This window comes from Centroberyx affinis, unplaced genomic scaffold, assembly GCF_046629955.1.
Source record: "Centroberyx affinis isolate AG114_WGS23_722 - 3 ecotype Tasmania unplaced genomic scaffold, CSIRO-AGI_Caff_v1 ptg003690l_1, whole genome shotgun sequence".
Classification (NCBI taxonomy): domain Eukaryota; kingdom Metazoa; phylum Chordata; class Actinopteri; order Beryciformes; family Berycidae; genus Centroberyx; species Centroberyx affinis.
The window spans coordinates 48,535-67,433 of record NW_027281585.1 but is presented as its reverse complement, the minus strand read 5'-3'; the positions used below and the strand labels follow the sequence as shown (position 1 = coordinate 67,433).

The 18,899-nt window shown below is 46.0% G+C and overlaps 1 protein-coding gene across 1 annotated transcript; it reads right to left on the bottom strand.

Annotated features, from left to right (window-relative positions):
* Positions 1–209: 209 nt before the first annotated feature.
* Positions 210–18,343, bottom strand: LOC139661991 (trinucleotide repeat-containing gene 6B protein-like). Its single transcript, XM_071540589.1, has 22 exons — positions 18,066–18,343; positions 16,462–16,549; positions 15,861–15,882; positions 14,959–15,405; positions 13,206–14,651; positions 11,697–13,151; positions 11,130–11,282; positions 10,716–10,906; positions 10,343–10,405; positions 9,776–9,934; positions 9,187–9,324; positions 7,869–8,069; positions 7,514–7,627; positions 6,871–7,081; positions 6,012–6,173; positions 5,636–5,803; positions 4,918–5,064; positions 4,406–4,498; positions 3,922–4,137; positions 3,557–3,627; positions 2,284–2,423; positions 210–2,047 (listed from the first exon to the last, which is right to left on the bottom strand). The coding sequence occupies exons 2-22, from the start codon at positions 16,516–16,518 to the stop codon at positions 1,468–1,470; spliced, it is 6,234 nt and encodes a 2,077-aa protein (XP_071396690.1). The 5' UTR covers positions 16,519–16,549; positions 18,066–18,343; the 3' UTR covers positions 210–1,467.
* Between the last annotated feature and the right edge of the window lie 556 nt (positions 18,344–18,899).

The window sequence follows — 18,899 nt, the reverse complement described above, 5'->3', positions numbered from 1 at the left end:
AGAAGCCAATACTTTCATCTTTATTATTAATCTTGTTCTCATTTGTTTAAATAAATTTTTCCTTTGTAAAATCTCAAAACGAAAACACTGAACAGGAGTGTTAAAGCCTGTCTTAATTTAAAACGAATACACAACAACAAAACATAAAAACGTACGGTAACTCTTACTCTGCATCTGTAAACAACCCGTCCCACCCCTCCCACCCACTCCACACAGTTTGATAAGATTTGGCATGTCCATTTTCTCAACGCATATGCCTTCAGCTCTTTGTGTCATTAAAATGTTCTTTTTTATTATTGCAGGTCGGACGATAAAAAAAGACAAGTCTGCTAAAAAAACAAACACACAACTTAAAATGAGAGAAAAAAAACAAAGCATTAGTGCCAATATTTCTTGAACACACAGTCAGCAGTATACCGAATGCACTCAAAACATTTTTGTATAGACCTTCTGTATGGTAAGCAGCCTTGCCCACATTTATGACAGGCAGTAACATGCGCGCACACATTTCCTCACATTCTCACACGCATACCAACGGCGGTGGTTTAACCCACTAACTTGGTCTTAGTCTCACTCATACGCACGTTCACATACTGTGTGTGATACTGTGCACAGTATCAGACACATGGAGAAATGCAACATAGCCTCAAACTGCCAGCAATTGAACATTTATCATTGCAACAGTAACAAACGTGATTGAGAGAGAATAACAGAGAAAGAGTGCGTGAGAGATACAACAGTAGGAGGTCAGCATTTTGAAAACAGAACAATGACATTTTTCAATATTTCCACTGTTCAAAAAATTAAAACAACCATACATACAAACAAACAGAAAAACAAACTTAACATACACAGTAAGATACAGTTCTGTCGTCAATCAGAGCTGTGTGTTTGCATGTGTTTGGATTCAGTCTCCGTTTTTAAGGGACATGAATACAAACTGCACTTTCACCTCACATCATGTAGTAGTTTTAAGTTCTCTTATACGATGAAGGTAATGCTGTTTACAGTGCCCACCTGTCTGAAGGCTCGTCTGTATTTGGTGTGTGCATGTGTATGTAAATCTGTTGAAAAGTCCCCTATTTACTAAGCACATTGCAATCCAGTCAAGTCTTTCAGACCAACTGACTTTTCATTCTTTTTCAGGTTCAAGTCTAAGCAGTTGAAATCTTCATCTGTGGAAAAAGGCCGTATACACATCTAACAGTCCCTGCATTTGTTTATATAATAGCTTAAGTCTGGCCACGAGAATGTGTGTAAGCATGTCTCACATTTCTGCTATATGTGTGTGTACATTAATATGCATACTATGTATGTGTATGCATGTGTGTGTATATGTGTAGTACATTAATATGCATACCATGTAAATGTGTTTGTGTGTGTGTGCTATAGTAAGTACATATGTTTCCCAGTGTATGTTGTTGTATCAGTGTGTCTAAACCTACACTTAGAAATGGAGGGGGCTCATCAGATGGAATCAGCCCCTCCCCCCAGCAGGTCGCCGGGCAACAAAGCGGCAGGGCTGTCCATTTGGTGCCTTTCCTCCATTTGCGGTGCGCCCCACAGGCTGCTGCTGGGGTAGCCCGCCGTCACGCCACCCCAGAGCCCAGACCTCCCGGACTCCACTCCCCCGACACCTCCTCCTCCGCCTCCCTCCCCTGCTCCGTTGGTGCTCCACTGGGAGAATATGCCCAGCCCGGGTCCTTGGGCCGAAGAGGCTTCTGAAGAACTGCCTGTACCATCCAGACTCTGCCAGCCGGAGCTGGAGGACCCCACGCTACCTAGAACTGCTGCTCCGCCTCCTCCTCCGCCACCGTTTCCGTTTCCACCCGTAGTTGTGCCCGTTGCACCCCGCTCACTCCCTGGGGAGCTGCCTCCACTGCTGGCCACAGCAGTGCCTGTTCCAGACGACCCCTGTGCCCCACCGGCTGCCGCCCCTCCTGAGCTGGCCCCCTCTGCCCCTCCAGCCTGGGAATGTGCAAAATAGCGCGCGACTTCTTCCTCACTCACAAACTCCGCCAGGATTGTGGTGTTGCCCAGAACACACCTGAGAGAGAGTTTAAAAAAAACAAACAAAAAAGCATACAAGACGGGGCTTTAGATTATTGAGCAGTAGTACCTTGAGTGAGAATTACAGAATGTGCATTATCCAGTTCTCTGTCTAGTCCGTCGAGAGATAAACATTTTGCTGACTGATTTGTTGAAACATGTTCACTTGCAAGTATGAGAGAGAAAAAGTTGGGACGTAAAATAGGGGGTTTGCTGAAGTTATAGGTTACCTACATGTGCAGTGCACCCTGGGCCTTGGCTGCTTCCTGTCGGCTGCTGTAGCGAATCAGAGCGCTGCCCTGGGTCAGGCCGAGGTGGAAGGTCAGCAGGGGGCCGTGCTGCATGCAGATAGTCCTCAGCGTGGAGCCATCGATCTACAGGGAAAGAGAGAGGAACGTAGGTTAAGTGTAGGCCAGAGAGAGAGAGAGAGAGAGAGAGGAGAGAGGAGAGAGAGAGAGAGAGAGAGAGAGAGAGAGAGAGAGAGAGAGAGAGAGAGAGAGAGAGAGAGAGAGAGAGAGAGAGAGAGAGAGAGAGAGAGAGAGAGAGAGAGAGAGAGAGAGAGAGAGAGAGAAGAGAGAGAGAGAGAGAGAGAGAGAGAGAGAGAGAGAGAGAGAGAGAGAGAGAGAGAGAGAGAGAGAGAGAGAGAGATGTGACAATGCTAATTGTCCTCTGTATTGAGCCATCAATTTATGGTGACAGGGAAAGGTTAGGGAGTCTAGCAGGTTATACAAGAATTATGTGTATGAAGAGCCATATATCTATAAAATATGTAGTGAGATTGTACATTGTCACTGTTTGGGTATGTAATGTAATTCTGTCACAGTGAACTTCGGAGGGGAAATGTGTGTGTATGTGTGTGTGCAAACGTGTGTGTGCGCACACGTACGCGGAAGAGGGCTCAAGTGCATTACTGTAAAAAAAATTTAAACAAGACAAAAAAAGTGTCTAGGCTGCATAATTAAACATTTTCCATCCTACGTTTTTCCCAGAGCAGCCCTTCCTTGCCAGAGTCATTTGTGCTATCCCTAATTGATTAAATGGATCATCCAACTTCACAATCCAATTACGTCTGGGTCACGCATCATTCCGTTCCATTTGCATAAGATAGACTGAAGGGGAATACTGATGAATGAGAACGGCAGTTTAATGTTTTCAAATTCAAACCCTGGCCAATCTGTCTGGGCAGCCATTTTATTTTATAGCCATGATAAATTCTGCTCCGATGAAGGGTTGTGAGAACATTAAAATTCTAAATTGCCCTCACAGCGTACTCCCCTGTCAATTCTTTTCTCACCCTTCTGCACTCTCTCACTTTACAGCCCATAGGTTCACTGGTGGTGACATTGTTAATATTTTCCCATTCTGCTCTCCCTCTGCCTTCCTACAGCACTCTCTCCGATAGTCACTCACTCTACTATATCTCTGCATATTGGATCTTTCGTCTCTCCTCAGGGTCTCTCCCTCTCCTTTAATCTTTCCCTCCCTCCCTCTTTTCCTTCCTCCCTACCTGAGGGGTCAGGTTGCTCAGCAGCAACCAGCAGCTGCCTCTGGAGGCCACACCATCACTCCAAGCTGAGCCTACAAAGGAAAGAAAAAAGAGAGAGAGAAGGTATAAGGAAGGAAACAATTAATGAGGACACCATAGTTGAAGACGAACACGAAGAGGACGCTAAAGAGAGTTTTATTTATATGACGACAGTTTTTATACTAGCTTACATAACGCTGTGTGCTAGTTAGATATTTCAGTTCCTTAGGCATCATAACATCAACACATAAAAAGGGCTCCCTCTATAAATAGTGAGTTTTAAGTTGACAAATGGTTATGAAAGTGTTAATTCTCCTCCCATTTTCTTCAGAAATTGTAAACAGTACCTGGCCCAAATCTTGAGTCTTGGTTAACACCGCCCCCTCCCCAGCCCCTGGCCAACCGCGGGCCTCCACTGCCCCATGGGGAGGGCGAGGCCTGCTTCTGACTGGTTAAACCAGGTGGGGGGCGTGGCAGCTGCGAGCTGTTGCGATTGGTCTTCCACAGCTTGTTGTGTCCGATGGGCTCTGGGGGCCAGCTGGGCTTGTACTCCGAGTACTTTGCTGAAGAGGAAATGGGGAGGTGGGGGAAAGAGAGGGGAAAGTTTTAACAAACAGACCACAGAAATGGGAGTGGAGAGGACACAGTGCAGCTAACTCACTTTGAATCTATCTAGAAAAGACACTACTAGTACACTAGTAAAATGTAGTGTAAAGGACTGAAAGACAATTGTAGAGAGAGAGAGAAAAAGAAAAACAAAGAAAGACAGAGTAAATTACAGACATGAGAGAGATTAAAGAGTAAAAAAGAAAGAAAAAAAGAACAAATTACCTGTGCTGTGTGCATTGCCGAGGGGGCTGTCTGAGGCACTGTAGGGCCAGGCACCAGGTGAAGGCAGCGAGGTGTTGAGGGAGGGGTTTGGCCCTGCAAAACATAATGACGTTATATCATTGCAATGCATCCTGCAATAAAAACAGTAATAGTGGGCTAAAAAATATTCTGGAACAATAGTGTATTAGACGAGTTTAGTCTTATGCTCAACCTTCACAGGGAAGAACTGTGGCCTAACAATAGACCTCAACATAATGTGCAGAAGAACCTCTTGGCAACTGTACTTGAGTTGAATACTACACAAACGCCATTACAATTATCAATCCCTACACTCTGCTCTTTGCTTTCATTTGGGACAAAATAGAAAAGGAATTCTTAATTTTAGACTGGTAAGCAACGCTTTAAAACGACAGGAGAGAGAAAGGAATCTGGTGATAGAAAGCAACTCAAGGAAGCTAACACTGATGGTCATTATAATGTTTAATTTCACTATGACACATTCAGTGAAGTACCTATGTTGTCTCGCAGTAACTGGTGGTCAGAGTCGTTGAGGCTCGGGGGTCCTGGGGAGCCCAGAACACTGCCAGGGGTCATGTAGGGGTCGGACTCTGGGTCTCCAGCACTCTGGATCCCCTTCCAGGGCACACCAGGCTGGAACTCTGTCATCGTGACAAAAACACAGACAACTCATTGGTTGGGGTGAAATGATGTGTATATTTGCCTAACATTGTGAAAATTCAACCAACCAAGGACCGGCCAAATGGTTTTGACTCAAACATCAAAAGAACACAATCAAATCCCTGTGGATGAAGCTGTGTTGGTCTACTGATATGTTTGTTTATGGACAATTTGACTCTACCTTCTAATCCTAACCCTAGGATGAACTGGGAGATAATGGAACAATAGTATGTTTCTGTGGCAACCACAGATAATAAGACACTGGCAAATTGGTTATAGATTATACAACACTGGCTAGTTTGTTCTTGTTTGCTTTACGTCTGGGTACTAAAATGAGCACAGTGGCCTCAGAGATGGAGAAGTTCCCAGTCAGTATGCACATGTTCAAGCACTCAAAAAAAAAAAACATTGGCCAAGATGGCAACATTTCTCCATTACAAATGTATGGTACCCCAGTATTTGAGTCTCAGTTGAATTGAAATTTTGCCACTTCATCATTTATTCCTAATTTATTGTCCTACAGTAACAACAGGCGGAGAAAGGAGCAGTTACCTGGAGGCCAGCTGGATGTGCCAGGTTTGTTGCCCATCTTGCTCCCAGGGGTCCTGTGCCAGTTGTCTGCAGGGCCTTGAGGGGGCAATCCCAGACCATCACCACCCAGCATTTCATACTGGGAGTAAGGGGAACCTCCTCTTGCCTTTATAGGGTTAGGTAAAGGGCCTTGGGAATGACACACAAGAGAAAAATAAGGTCAAACAGATTGACATGAGTATGTTTCAAAACATTCACACAATGCTTAATACATTGTGAACGAAGATGATTACCAATGCAAATAGAACCAGGTTGAAGACAGGATGGAAGGCGTGAATTCTCATAGTGTGAATCTTACCTTTGCAAGAATCATGTAATGAACCATCTGTCAACCTACCATTCTTGTGAAGGGTTGTGTCGGGGGGTGACGGGGCTGGCGAGTGTCCCTCCATCATCCACTTGAAGCGGGACTGCTGTCCTCCTGCATCCTTCATCCCTCCCATTCCTCCCATCATGGAACCCAGTTCCAGTCCTGACAGGTTACCACCAGGGGCGAGCCCTGACATGAGAAAAACAACACCGTAAACACAAACATTCAGGGGCAGTTTGCATTTCCCTGATGTTCAATTCAATACAGCCTTCGGGCCGAGCTGGTGGGCAATGTTTTTTCAAAACAGCCCCAGAGTCAGTGCAATGCTGATGACACTGAACACAATGTACTGAAGGCCAAGCTGATTAAAATGGAGAACAGTCATTGCGGCAACAGTGATCGCCAAGGCAACATGTACCGGTGTTTATACAAATTAGATGGATATATCTCTATAGATGGCTTGTATTGGACTGCCTACTGAGTGGGCAGAGAGAAGAAACAAACAAACAGACCAGCTGTATGGTAGTGAGCGTCCGATATTGGTGGGGGGCGGGGTCAGTTCAGGCCAGGGTTGCATGCCAACACCATTTCCAAGGAGCAGATATATTCCTTTATGTGCTCAATCTATCTGGATTTGTTGACTGTTTGTCCCCTAAACCATGAGTCTACAGCTAACATCTTATGAGCCTAACAAATTCTACTAAAAGTGAATGTGCAACTTGAGACCCAAAGTAGGAATGGGCATTTTCAATTATTTCCAAAAATCGTGCTGCTAAAATTTAAAAATCCAGATAGATTAAGTGCATGTCCTGTGGTATGCAAGCTAGACATAGTTAACTATACAGCAGACCTGACTCATCATGTAACTCTTGCCTATTGGACTCACCCGAGTACATCCCCTGTGTTTTGGCATGAAGGTCTGATAAGGGGCCGCCCATTCCAGGGTGGGGAAGGGGGTCGACCATGGGCTGTTTGGATGTGCCTCCTCCCAGGTGAGAGGGGGACAGTTTGGAGCTCCCTCCTGCTGCTGCTCCTCCAACTCCAACTCCCTGCTGATGCTGCCTCTGCTGCTGCAGAATAGCCATGATCCTTGCCAGCTGAGGAGGACAAGGTTCATAAATTGATCAGAATCATTTTAATCTGCGAGGCACACTAAATGTTCACAAATTTGCAAATTTGTCTTAGTGAGATTGGTGCATGGACATATTAACAACTTATAGAGTTTGACAGTTCATACTGATTAACATGATATATGGACAACATGGCCTTGCATATAGTCCAAATGAGCCACATGGAGTTGGCCACAACAGACAATCATGGAGTACCAGAAAGTTTAAACAATCAGAGCATAGTCTATTTGGTATACCTTTGTGTGACTGACAACTTAAGTGGCACTATGTGACATTTCCGAATCCAGTAAACCTCAATCAATTAACACAATTTACAAACGCCACTAAATATTTACGGACCCACTTGACCCAGGCCCACTTTCCATTAGGCTGCAGTCAGTAGAATATAAGCTGGCTAACCTGCTGTGGGTCCGGCTGCTGCCTGAGAGGCTGAGGCTGAGGGAACTTCCTCTGGTTCTGCAGGAGCTGCTGCTGCTGCTGTTGTTGCTGCTGCTGTAGCAAGAGCTGACAAGCCTGTGGGTTGGCAGGCAGAGAGGGGGAGGGAGAAGTAAAAGAAAATACAGGTCAGTGCTCACATACAGATATTCCTTTCACATTGTTAGGACTGGGGCGATTTATCGCATATTTTAAGATATACCAGTATGGAGCTGCACGAAAGTAGACCTTTTTACAATACAGTCAACAGCAAAATGTCATTTATTTAAATATGATCAATCTATCCATCAACCAATCAATCTGACATTTAAGCACTTACCAGATGGAACTGCTGCACGTGGGGGTAAATGTTGCTGAGCATTGCTAGCTGCTGTGGGGACAGCTGAGGAGGAAACACCCCTCCACCAACACCACCAACGCCTCCGACACTTCCCACACCACCAACACCTCCTACTCCACCGACCACTCCACCCACACTGCCACCAGGAGAGGGCATCTGCTTCAGCATAGGGCCCGGCACCTGCAGGTCACAGGAACCAATTTCAATATGGCTGATAGAGATGGACACCTTACAGTAACAAAACTAGCCATGAGTAATGACAATGAAAAACACACACACAAATTATCTTGGGTTGGATTTAAAAAAACAAGACTAGGTGTGCTTAGATGCGGCTGGGCCAGTCTGGTTCTACGGTGAGTGGACAATGTTCTAAAGAATTCTTGCCCACGTTCAGTGTTATTGTAGCACGGCTAAGGGCGAGACCTGGCCATATTTGATTTACGTCATACTCATGGTGGGAAACGCTATGCAGAAGACTGCAAATCAGATGTAACCAACGGCAAACTCAACCAGTCTTAAACATAAATTAAAATATACATCAAAATTGTCCTTGTTGAGTGATGTGCAGAGCTGGCGGCCAAATAATACCCCGAAATCAAAGGCAACAGCAAATGGTTTTAAGGAAACATTGATGATGTGAAAGATAGCACCTGGTCACACCAGTGGTTCACCAGCCCATTAGCAGTCACATAATTCATGTTAGCCATGTCTGCTAGCTAACATCAGGTGGCTTTAGCCAGTTAAAACTGATACTGTTAAAACTAGTTATAGGCTAAAACTTACACCATCAGACCTAGACCATGCTCATCGCGGTGATATTGAAGGATAAATTTGCCTTATATTTTAAATTTCTTTGTCCAAAGGCCCTTTGAGTCTGACATTGTTTACATCTGCTTTGCTGTCTTCCGTTAAGTGTTTTCTACCCAGAGTATGATGTAAATCAAACATGGCTGCCATGTGGATAAGGCAAATTGCAAAATAGCAGAAGTTCAATAATTCTGTTTCTCTATGCTAGCTAAAGATAGCAAGCTTTGCTAACAAACCATCTGGTAAAAGACCACCAACCAAAATGGATTATATGATATTACTATTAATTACTGCATATCACTTCAAAACTATTTATGTTGTACAACGTCAGCATTATGGGCAATACTGTTCAAAACTATATGAATAGAAAAAACAACCAAAACTCTTGTTTATGCGAGGCTAACGTCGCCAGAAGACTGTTCCCCTGTTTTACATACAACACATTTGTATTCACTGTACCCCAAAATAGCAGAGGGAAAAGTAAACAGACCTGAGCAGACAGGAACTGATGAGGCACTTGAGCACGTAACCCCTGGGAGGGGTTCATGGGATGCATGCCAGGCTGGTGCATCCCTCGAGGCTGGTGCATCCCTCCACCACTGCCACCAAACACTCCATGGCCACCCATCTAGAGCACAGCACAACAGAACAGGATAACATATTAACCCATTCTACTAGAACAGTATACAATTATTTAGTATACATATTATTGTAGTACTTTATTACAGTAAATCAATTTGTTATATTTTTTCTGTGGTCTGCTCTAAACTCAACCCCTCCTTCCAAGTTAGCACAACAACCTTGCTTTGTGAAAACAGGAGTTATAATTTAATATCCATGTAGTTAATGAAATAATGATGAAATAAAGGGAAGAAATAATGTAAAATGATAGCTTAGAAAATGACAGGGTCTCTAAAGCTACTTGATATTGGCTAGCACTGTGGCAAATGTCAACCCGCATTACAATGAGGAATATGCATTAGATTCTGCAAGAAGGGCTTATCAATAGACCATGGAAGCACTGTTAAACAGTTTCAAGGGCACGTTCAAGAGCTCTTGCTGTAATAGCAGCCTCATACCTTTTCACCATAGGGCCCCATGTCGACACCACCCATCTCTTTGGAACCAGGCATGCGGTAGCCTCCTCCACCTCTTCCTCCCCTCCGCATCTCTCCGTTATAGTCATTCATTCCTCTCTTGTCTCCTTCCATCTTCTTGTCAACACTCGGGTCATCACCCTAGGAAACAGACCAAGTTATTATCACTAGAAAAAAAGGCCTTGAGAAACAGACGTTGTTGATTGATAATCCATCCTTCATAATGTCATTCTCAATATTAAAAGGCAAAATGGCAGTGTGAGAGTTAAAAGGAAAATTAGAAGTGAATAACATATTGCTTTTTATTACTGTTTACCAACAAACAGCTGCATATGTCTATGTGTAATACTCAAACTCAAACTTCAAAAGTTTGCACTCCTTTGTTCCTGGTACACAGTGAAAGACCTAAGCCACAACTTGAAAAGAGTCAACCAAGCACACTCAGCTGACTTATGAGATAAAACCTTCAGTCAACAGGTGTTTATCAGGACAAAGTAGAAAGATTACTAACATGTTTGGATGATTCTTCTTAATGAATTAATATCTTACCAGGAGACCCATGTTTGAGAACTGACGTGACATTGGGTTCATCCAGTTGTCCCCTCCTCCACCCTTCGGGGAAGAAAATCAAGTATTCCATTCAGTCACAAAATGTAATTGTAAAAAACAAAAAAACAAGAATTAGTCAATATGGAGGAAAACATTAAGAGGAAAAAGCCTCTGTTGCATTACAAAAAACTGGCAAAGAATCGATTAAATATTTCTGATATTACTGAACATAAGATAGCCATAGTACATTTTTTATCTTGGCAGTCACAAAATCCAATAATAAAGTAGCTGGCGGGAAACGTTTTTATATGATAAACCAAGAGAATAAAGGCCATAAACTGGTTTGCGTGTCCTGGAACTCCCTTTTCCCTACCTTGATGTTGCCTCTCTTTCCACCATGACTTTGGCCCCAGCCTCCAGAGTTGAAGGAGGAGCTGCTTCCCTGGGAGCCAGTGCTGTTCCAGACTCCACCGCCACCGTCATCCTCCTCATCCCAGCTGGAGTGCCGGGAAGCTGCCACAGAGCCCTCACCCTTCCCACCCCAGCTTTCCATTGACTTGGTGCCTGTGCCAAAAATAAAAACAGAGGGTTACAATAATATTGGCTGCCATTTATTTATAGTTCGATGCGTTTGGAATTGTTGGTTGAAAGATGCTGAAACCTATTCAAAATGAGAGACCTGGAAGATGTTTTTAAGACCAACTGTAATTTGGTTTCTTGATATGAGGCACTGTGTCATGGATCAAAAACATGTTGAGCAGCACAAATGCAGAGTTCAAACACTTACCAGATTTGCCAGGGTTGGGTGTGGGGTTCACCCAGCCAGAGGCTTTGCCAGGTTCATCTGGGTCACCCCAACTTGTCGGTGCATCTGACGACTGCCCCCAGGTAGCCGTACCGTTGTCCGCAGATTGTGAACCTCCTCCCCACATACCTGGGCCTGGGAAAGGACAAGATTGAGCTCTAAGCATTAGCATGTACCGGAGCAAAATAGCAAGTTAAGCGAGTGTGTGATTTTGATGACAATGAGCCTTTTCAGTGAGGTTGACATTGGCACTATGGTACAAAAAGATTTCTCTGCTCTACTGCTGTGGTTCCTCACTAATGAAGAGTTTCATTTCACCATGAGGTATCTGCAACTTAAAATGATCATCTATTCTTTGTGAAGTGATGCCATGAAAGTAAAAGATAGTTATTAAATGTCTCACTACTCACTTTTTTTTTTTTTTTACCCAAAATGGATAACAGTGTAGAATAAAACACTTTCAATACAGATGCAAAAGCTCATGTGGTTGCTGCTTAAAAAAAACAATATGTGTTGATCAAACTAGGAATAATTCTGCCTTTGGCTTACCCATTGCAGCATTGCCAGAGTTTGTGTCCCTGCTGGGCTGCATCCCCTGCTGCCTTCTAGGTGGCTGTTGCTGCAGGGACGGCGGGGGACCCTGCTGACCATGGCCTTGGCCAGGTGTGGCATTGTTCTTGTCCCACAAATTCACATTCTTGCTGTTATAGTGAGTGGGGTCTCCCCAGGCTGAAGTGCCATCGTCGATCTCCATTTTGCGGCTAATGGACTGAGGGGAGGGCTCTTCCCAGCCACTGGGCTCCAGGGAGTCACCCCCACCTCCGGGGATTTGGGGGATCGGGCCGGAGGTCCAGCCCGAACTTTGGTTCTGGTTCTGATTCTTGGATGGTGGACCACCATCTCCAACATTGGACCGGCCGCCCCACCCTCCTTGCATGGATCCTCCTGGTGGCTGCTGGCCCTGTGATTGGTGCTGCTGTTGATTTGGGGCTTTCATTGTTGCCACTTGGCTGTTTGGTATCTGTGCTGCTGCTGCTGCTGTGTGTGGCTTGACGCTCCCCCAGTCCTGGTGGGGTTTGCCACCACCCACATCTTCTCCTCCCCAGCCTCCTCTCTGAGATCCTCCTTCATCCAAGTTACCCCAGGAGGATCCCTCATCAGAGTTGCTTCCACCCCTGCTTCGCCCATCTCCCCACCCCCCTCCAGGTTTGGAGTCTCTATGTCCCCAGTCTCCCCCCCCCCCACGTTGTCCTCCCCAACTTCCTGCCTCTCCTCTTCCCATGTCCTTCCATCCTCTTGTCCCTTTATCCTCTGGACCACCTGCCCACCCACTACCCTGTTCTCCTAAGTCTCTCCAGTTCCCTCCCCCTCCCCCTCCTCCTCCCCCTCCTCCTCCCCCTCCTCCTCCCCCTCCTCCTCCTCCCCCTCCTCTGCGATCCCCCCATTCTTGTTCTTTACTCCCCCAGCCTTTGCCCTGGCTCTCAGGTGGTATATCACCCCAGCCACCAGCTGCCTTCCCCTGGTTGCCCTCTGCATCTTCTGCTGGCGATCCAGGCTTCCTCATAGTGCTACCAGGCATGTGAGGACCACGGGCAGACTGTGTAGCACCGCCATCCCAGCCGTCCCTCACTGAAGCAGGGCCAGAGTTCAGGTTGGTCGTATGGATGCCAGCAGGTGGATCAGAAGTCACTGAACTGGTGTTAGACTGGTACCCAGGACCACGACTAGTGGTAGTGTTCATTGATAATGATGAGAATCCAGAGGAAGATGAAGTGCTTCTTTCATTTCTGTTTCCTCCTCCTTTTGTGGTCTCCAGGTCCCAGGCCACGTTCTGTCGGATCTGGGTCTGTCCCCAACCAGTGTTGGACAGAACCCTGGGGTCCAGGTCAGATCGACTGAGCATGCTCTGTAAGGCCACGTCAGCGTTGGGGGTCTGTTGTGAGGGGTGGCGTACAGAGGAGGAGAGCTCCTGCTTCTGATTGTTAGGTCCGCTACTACTCCCTCCTCCACCACTCCCAGCCATGGACCCCCCTCCACTAGAGGACGAGGGTCCTCCACCTCCTCTTCCTCCACCCTGCCCTCCTCCCCCACCCCACTCCCCCACTCCTCCATCCCCACTTTCCACCCCTTTCTGATTGTCCCAAGCTCTTGTCATTGTTGCAAATGTTGGAGAGGCGGAGTCCTGCGAAACCCCGCCACCAACCCCTACACTGCCTCCACTACTGCTGCTGTTGCTGCTCCCACCTCCTCCTCTTCCACTTCCTATTGCTAGGTTACCAGAACCACCTCCTCCTGCCGCTGGACCACCCCACTCCGGTTCTGAACTCCCTCCTTCCCAAGCTCCCTGAGATACCACTGGGGTATTTGAGCTACCATCGTTTCCCCTGCCCCACCCTGCCTTCTCACCCTGGCTACCAAAGCCCCACACATTCCCCTCCTGCCCCTGAGCTCCAGCCCCTCCTCCACCCCACCCATCTGTCTGCGAGGCACCTGTATTGGGGTCAGAGGAGGTTGGAGGCATGGCTCTCCACGAGGAAGAGGCTGCAGATGAGGAAGACGAAGAGCCAGAAAGATTACCGCTCCCCTCTCCTTCAACACCAGCAACACCATAGTCCCTCCCATCACCACCTTCTTGATTTGGTCCTGGCCCTGCTCCTATTGCTCCTCCTCCTGAAACTAGCGCCGCCCCCAGGCCTCCCCAGTGCTGTTGTTGTTCTCCACTCCTGGCTCCCACGGCCGTCTCGGGGTGCTGCTGATGGAGGCCAGCCTGATTCACAGACGACAGAGAGTGAGTGGTGATGAGGGTGGTGGTGGCAGAGAACGGGGAAGCTGAAGTAATGGACGAGTGTAGAGGAACGCCCTCGCTGGCCGAAGCTGACGTCCCACCCTGCACCAAGGCAGGCCAGGCGGAGGGGTTGGTGTTGGGATTGAAATTGGCACCAGGGACCCCGCTGCTGCTGCCGCCCACAGGACTCTCCTGAGGCCCAGGAAGAAGATGGGAGACTTTGGAATTGTAAAATGCTGCTGCTCCTGGCCCGGCCTCCACCTGAGAGGAGGTGGAGGAGCCCCACACAACGCCACCTGACTGGACACATTCATTGAGTGAGGATGAGGAGGAAGGAGGAGAGGAGCGAGGCGGGGAAGGATTGTCCGAGTTCCCTGCTCCTCCTCCTGCTGCTCCTCCCTTCTGCTGGATGTTTCTCTCACTCCATGAGGCACTGCTGTTGTTGTTACTGGGGCAGTCTTGCTCCCGTCCCCCTCCACCAACCCCCTCGGAACCCAATTTGGCCCCACCTAGGATGCTAGGCCACTCCTCCAGGTCAGTCCCATCCACAATCACCTTCTCCCAGCCCTGAGAGGAGGGCTGGCTGCCAGAGCCTGCCCCCCATGTGGAATTTGCATAAGTTGAAGTAGTAGTAGTAGAAGAAGACGACAGAGCAGCAACACATAATGAGGATGAGGAGGAATGGGGGGGTGAAGGGGAGGATGAACCCAGGTTGGGATCTGGATGGGGGAAAAAAATAATTCATTGACAACTTAAAGATTCATTTGATTTACTCAAGAATTAGATGATGATGAATGACAGCTTATTATCAGGAATGCACTATATAGTCCATTCAACAACATATACTGACTGGTGGGCGCTTTTATACAAGGCACTGTACCAAACGGTGCATGCATAATATTTTTAATATGGGTGTCCCAAGTGGAAATCAAACTCTGGCAGTCTTGGAGGCATGCTTTACCCATTGAACTACACAGGATGTTCAAATCCTTGATTATCTTTTTCTGCCCTGCGGCATCAACCCACCTGTGGCTCCAGCTGCAGTTGCATTGGGGTTATCTGCTCCCTGTGAGGAGAGAGGTGGGGTGGCTCCCCGGCCACTGCCCCCCCCTCCTCCACCTCCTTCTCCTCCTCCTCCTCCTCCTCCTCCCCCCAGCAGCATGGAGGACAGCGGCGGCTGGCCCCTCTTCAGTAGCACTTTGTGGTCCTGCTGGCAGCGAAATCTCGGTGGAACCTCCCTGGGCATGTATCGCTGCTGCTGGGAGGTCTGACTTCCAGAGGGGGAGGAGGAGGGCTGTCCGTTGGCCACAGCAGCCCGCTGCTTTGCATTGTTCCCGCCACCGGGAGGGACCTGTGCAGAAACCCCGGCTGCACCAGGACAGGGGGACGAGGGGGGAGCAGGGCCAGGGCTTGGGGACGCTGAGCCCGGGGTGGCGAGTGGCTGGGTAGAGGAGGGCTTGGCTGATTCTGGCACTGAAGACAAGACAAGGAATAAAGAAGCGAGTGGGTCACTGTTAGACTCAAGTACGGTAAGGGTCAAAGAAGACTGGACATGTTATGTGAATGAGAGACACTCTCCCCTCCCTCAATAATTACTGTCAAAGTGCCCTTGAACAAGCCAGTGAAGACACAGCTGCTCAGTGTCCAACAGTGCAAGAATGTCAAGTCTCAGGTGTGAGTGTGTGTGTCAACCCTCCCTTCCACTGCAATTACTCTCCCAGGTCTACACTGTACAAAAAGATGTGTTCTTGTTTGATTAAATAAAGAGAATAAATCAATTTCAAATTTGATCTATAATTGGCAAGCTACCGTTGATTAAAGTGTATTTGACAACAAAAGACAGAAATCACACCACTTAGATTTTCATATGGAATGTTGACTGATAATGAGAAAGGAAGGAGAGGGATGACGACAAAAAGAAAACATACCTTTGATTTTCTGTTCTGGCACCTGAAATTACAGAAATCAGTCAGTCAGATATCAAGGAGAGGGTAATCTTACTGTGATGTGTACAAAGTGCTAGCAAGGCACTGCTTAATACACCCTATAAAAAGGAATTTACATATTATTCTCATGACCTTGGAAATTAATTTTATAACTTGCAAACATGAACAACTCTTTCTCAAAGCAAGGATCCAGAGAATGTGATGCTAACCTGTGACATTAAAGGCCACTTTGTGGAGTTTCTCCAATGACAGCGTATGACTTCATTGTATCAACAAACAATTATTAGCATTTTTATACCCAAATGAGTTTTAATTCATAGATGCAGAAGAAGAAACAGTTCCAAAGCAGAACACATACCCATACCAATAAACCTGATATGTTTGTCTACTTTACTAGCCAAGTTGGCAAGTATGTAACAATGATTTTGAAGTCCTACTCTAAAAATCGAATTGCCGGTGAGTTTTGAGATGTACCAGCCACTGTGACCAGTAGACAAAAAGAAAAAGTTAGATTCCTGGCCTGCTAAGTAGTTAAGTTAATAGGAATAGCACATGGATTTTTGCTTGCTAGTCACACCTTTACCTTCTGAGAGGTTTCCCTTTTCTTTTTATCCTCTTTCTTCTTTTTCTTGTCTTCCATGAACTACTGTTCCCTTTCCTGATTCTCCTGTCTGGGAAAACAAAAAGAAAATATAAACATTTAATTATTTATGTTACATGTCAAGCCACATTGAAAGTCATTTAACGTTCACGTAAGCATGCCCATTCTTTCACTCTCTCACTCTCTCACACAGACTTTGGCTAAAAATGAATAACATGTGTTTCATAAGATCACTGTCAACATATATTCCTGCACAGTTAGTTAATGTTGTAAGAACTGTAATGTTAACCAGAGGCAGACAGCTTGCCAACAGCCCTTGGTAGCCTAGCTGCTCATTGCATAATTCATTACCCAGCAAACTATTGCAATTCCAACCAACAGGCAACACAGGCAGCAGCCAAACAAGAGACCCAGAAAATACTACAACATGTCAGGAATATTCCTTATGAATAATAGTAGGATTGATAGGGACTGTAATGATACTACCCTGTTACACAATATATTAGCTTCCATTCTATTATTATTACTGTGAGATTAGTGACAGGATTTTCCAGTGCTACGCGTTGAAAAGGACACATAGGCTCTCACAGACCTTACACCTGCCGTCCATCCTTACTAAATATTAACATAATGAAATATGCAAATGCACAAATCAAGTCACGTGAATCCGATTTTGTTGCGGAAAGCAAAATACAGGACAGACTAGCTCAGGCTTGAGGGCCAATTACATTGGAAATCTGACATGGGATTCCACAGTAGTGAGCTGTAAATACGAACAGGCACAGTCTTTCTCTTAGCTAAGCTGCACATAATTAGCAGCCTGCCACAGAGCGCTAATGCAAGCTAACTTAGCTAACGGTAAACGTCTGTCATTAACCCTTCTTTGTACTCCAAATAAATACACCAGCTAACATTAGTTACCTTTGAAAATTGGATGCAATGTATGCGAACACCTACATACCAATGTTTGCAGCCACATTCACAGCAAATGTCAAGGTTTTCAAGTAGATAACAGGCCAGCGTTAAATAGCTGTGCGAGTACTCGGGGCCACCAAAGGAGCTTGACCCGGGACTATAGCTAGCCAATGTAAGCTAACTTGTTAAGGCAGCTGGTGAACCCTCCGCCGTGGCCCAGACCCAGGCTCGCGGCGGTAAGCTGTCCCCGTGCAAGGTGCGTCTTCTCGCGACGAATCAAAACTTGCACGAGCTGATTGCAGCCAGCACGCGCATACGTCCCTTATTTTCAAATCCAGTACAGTCGTTTACATTTTCAGCGGTTAACTTTACAGTCGGCACTACGACGCAGCTGACAAGCCAACAGTGAGCAGGGAACAGACTGACGCCAGCTAGCTAGCTCGTTCCTTGGTACAAACGTTAGCTAGTAGTGACTGACAGGGCCAAATTAAACGACGAACTTCAGTGACGTTTCCTCGGCATCGCATCGCGTTACAAGCGAAGCTATTCTCAAACTGAAAAAAAAAACAAAAAAAAAAACACAGAATGCGTTTGATTACATTAACGCATAAACAAATAGTAACCACTAAACACATTACATTAGGCAAAGTATCAAAACAACGAATACTCACCTCAGGAATCACATACAACATAAAGTGCTTCTGTGCAAAATTCTTGCAGATCTAACGCTAGCAGGCTAGCAAGCTAGCTAGCTTAGCGAGCTAGTTCTTCGAGGCTTTCAAGGCTAAATTGAATATGAAATGACATCACCGAAAGGCGAAATGTTAATTATAGAAAAAAGATGTGGAAAGGCGAGTATCCTTTTTGCGCGAGTGTAATTCTCAAGCTGTAAACAAAACATGCATAACCTCTTGATGACTGTCAAACGCTGTGTGATCGGTTAGTTTACTATCGGCCATTTTGCTTCTCTGTGTGCAGCTTTAGCTAGCATATCATCAGGCTGGTTGTTGATCAGAGGGGGGAGGAGGACCAGGGAGAAGGGGGAGGGACGGACGGACGGGGTGATGTCGGCTTCGTCCAGCAGGGGGCGTCTTATCACCGAAAACATGACGTAATTTTCATCATTTTGGTCAGCTGCAAATAAATGGGTCAAGCTGGTCTCCGTGGCGTGGTTCAAAAAATATCATGTGTGTGTATGAACGCATAGGTGAAGCAGATTAAAACCATTTCCTTTTAAGACAGGTATTTATTTAGTACATTTAGGAGATGTTTGGCCAGTGTATACCTTTATGTGTGTTGACCTCCATTTTGTTCATGTATTTGTTTTAAATTTAATTTCAGTCGCTTGGCTGACATATGGAACTCATAAGACATATTGGGTGAATTTAGTTGTATATATATATCTCTACCATATCCTTTTTTATACCTTATTTACTTTTATAATAATAATCAGTATATATTCATTCATTACTTAAATTGATTATTATACGCCTGTTGTGTGATTA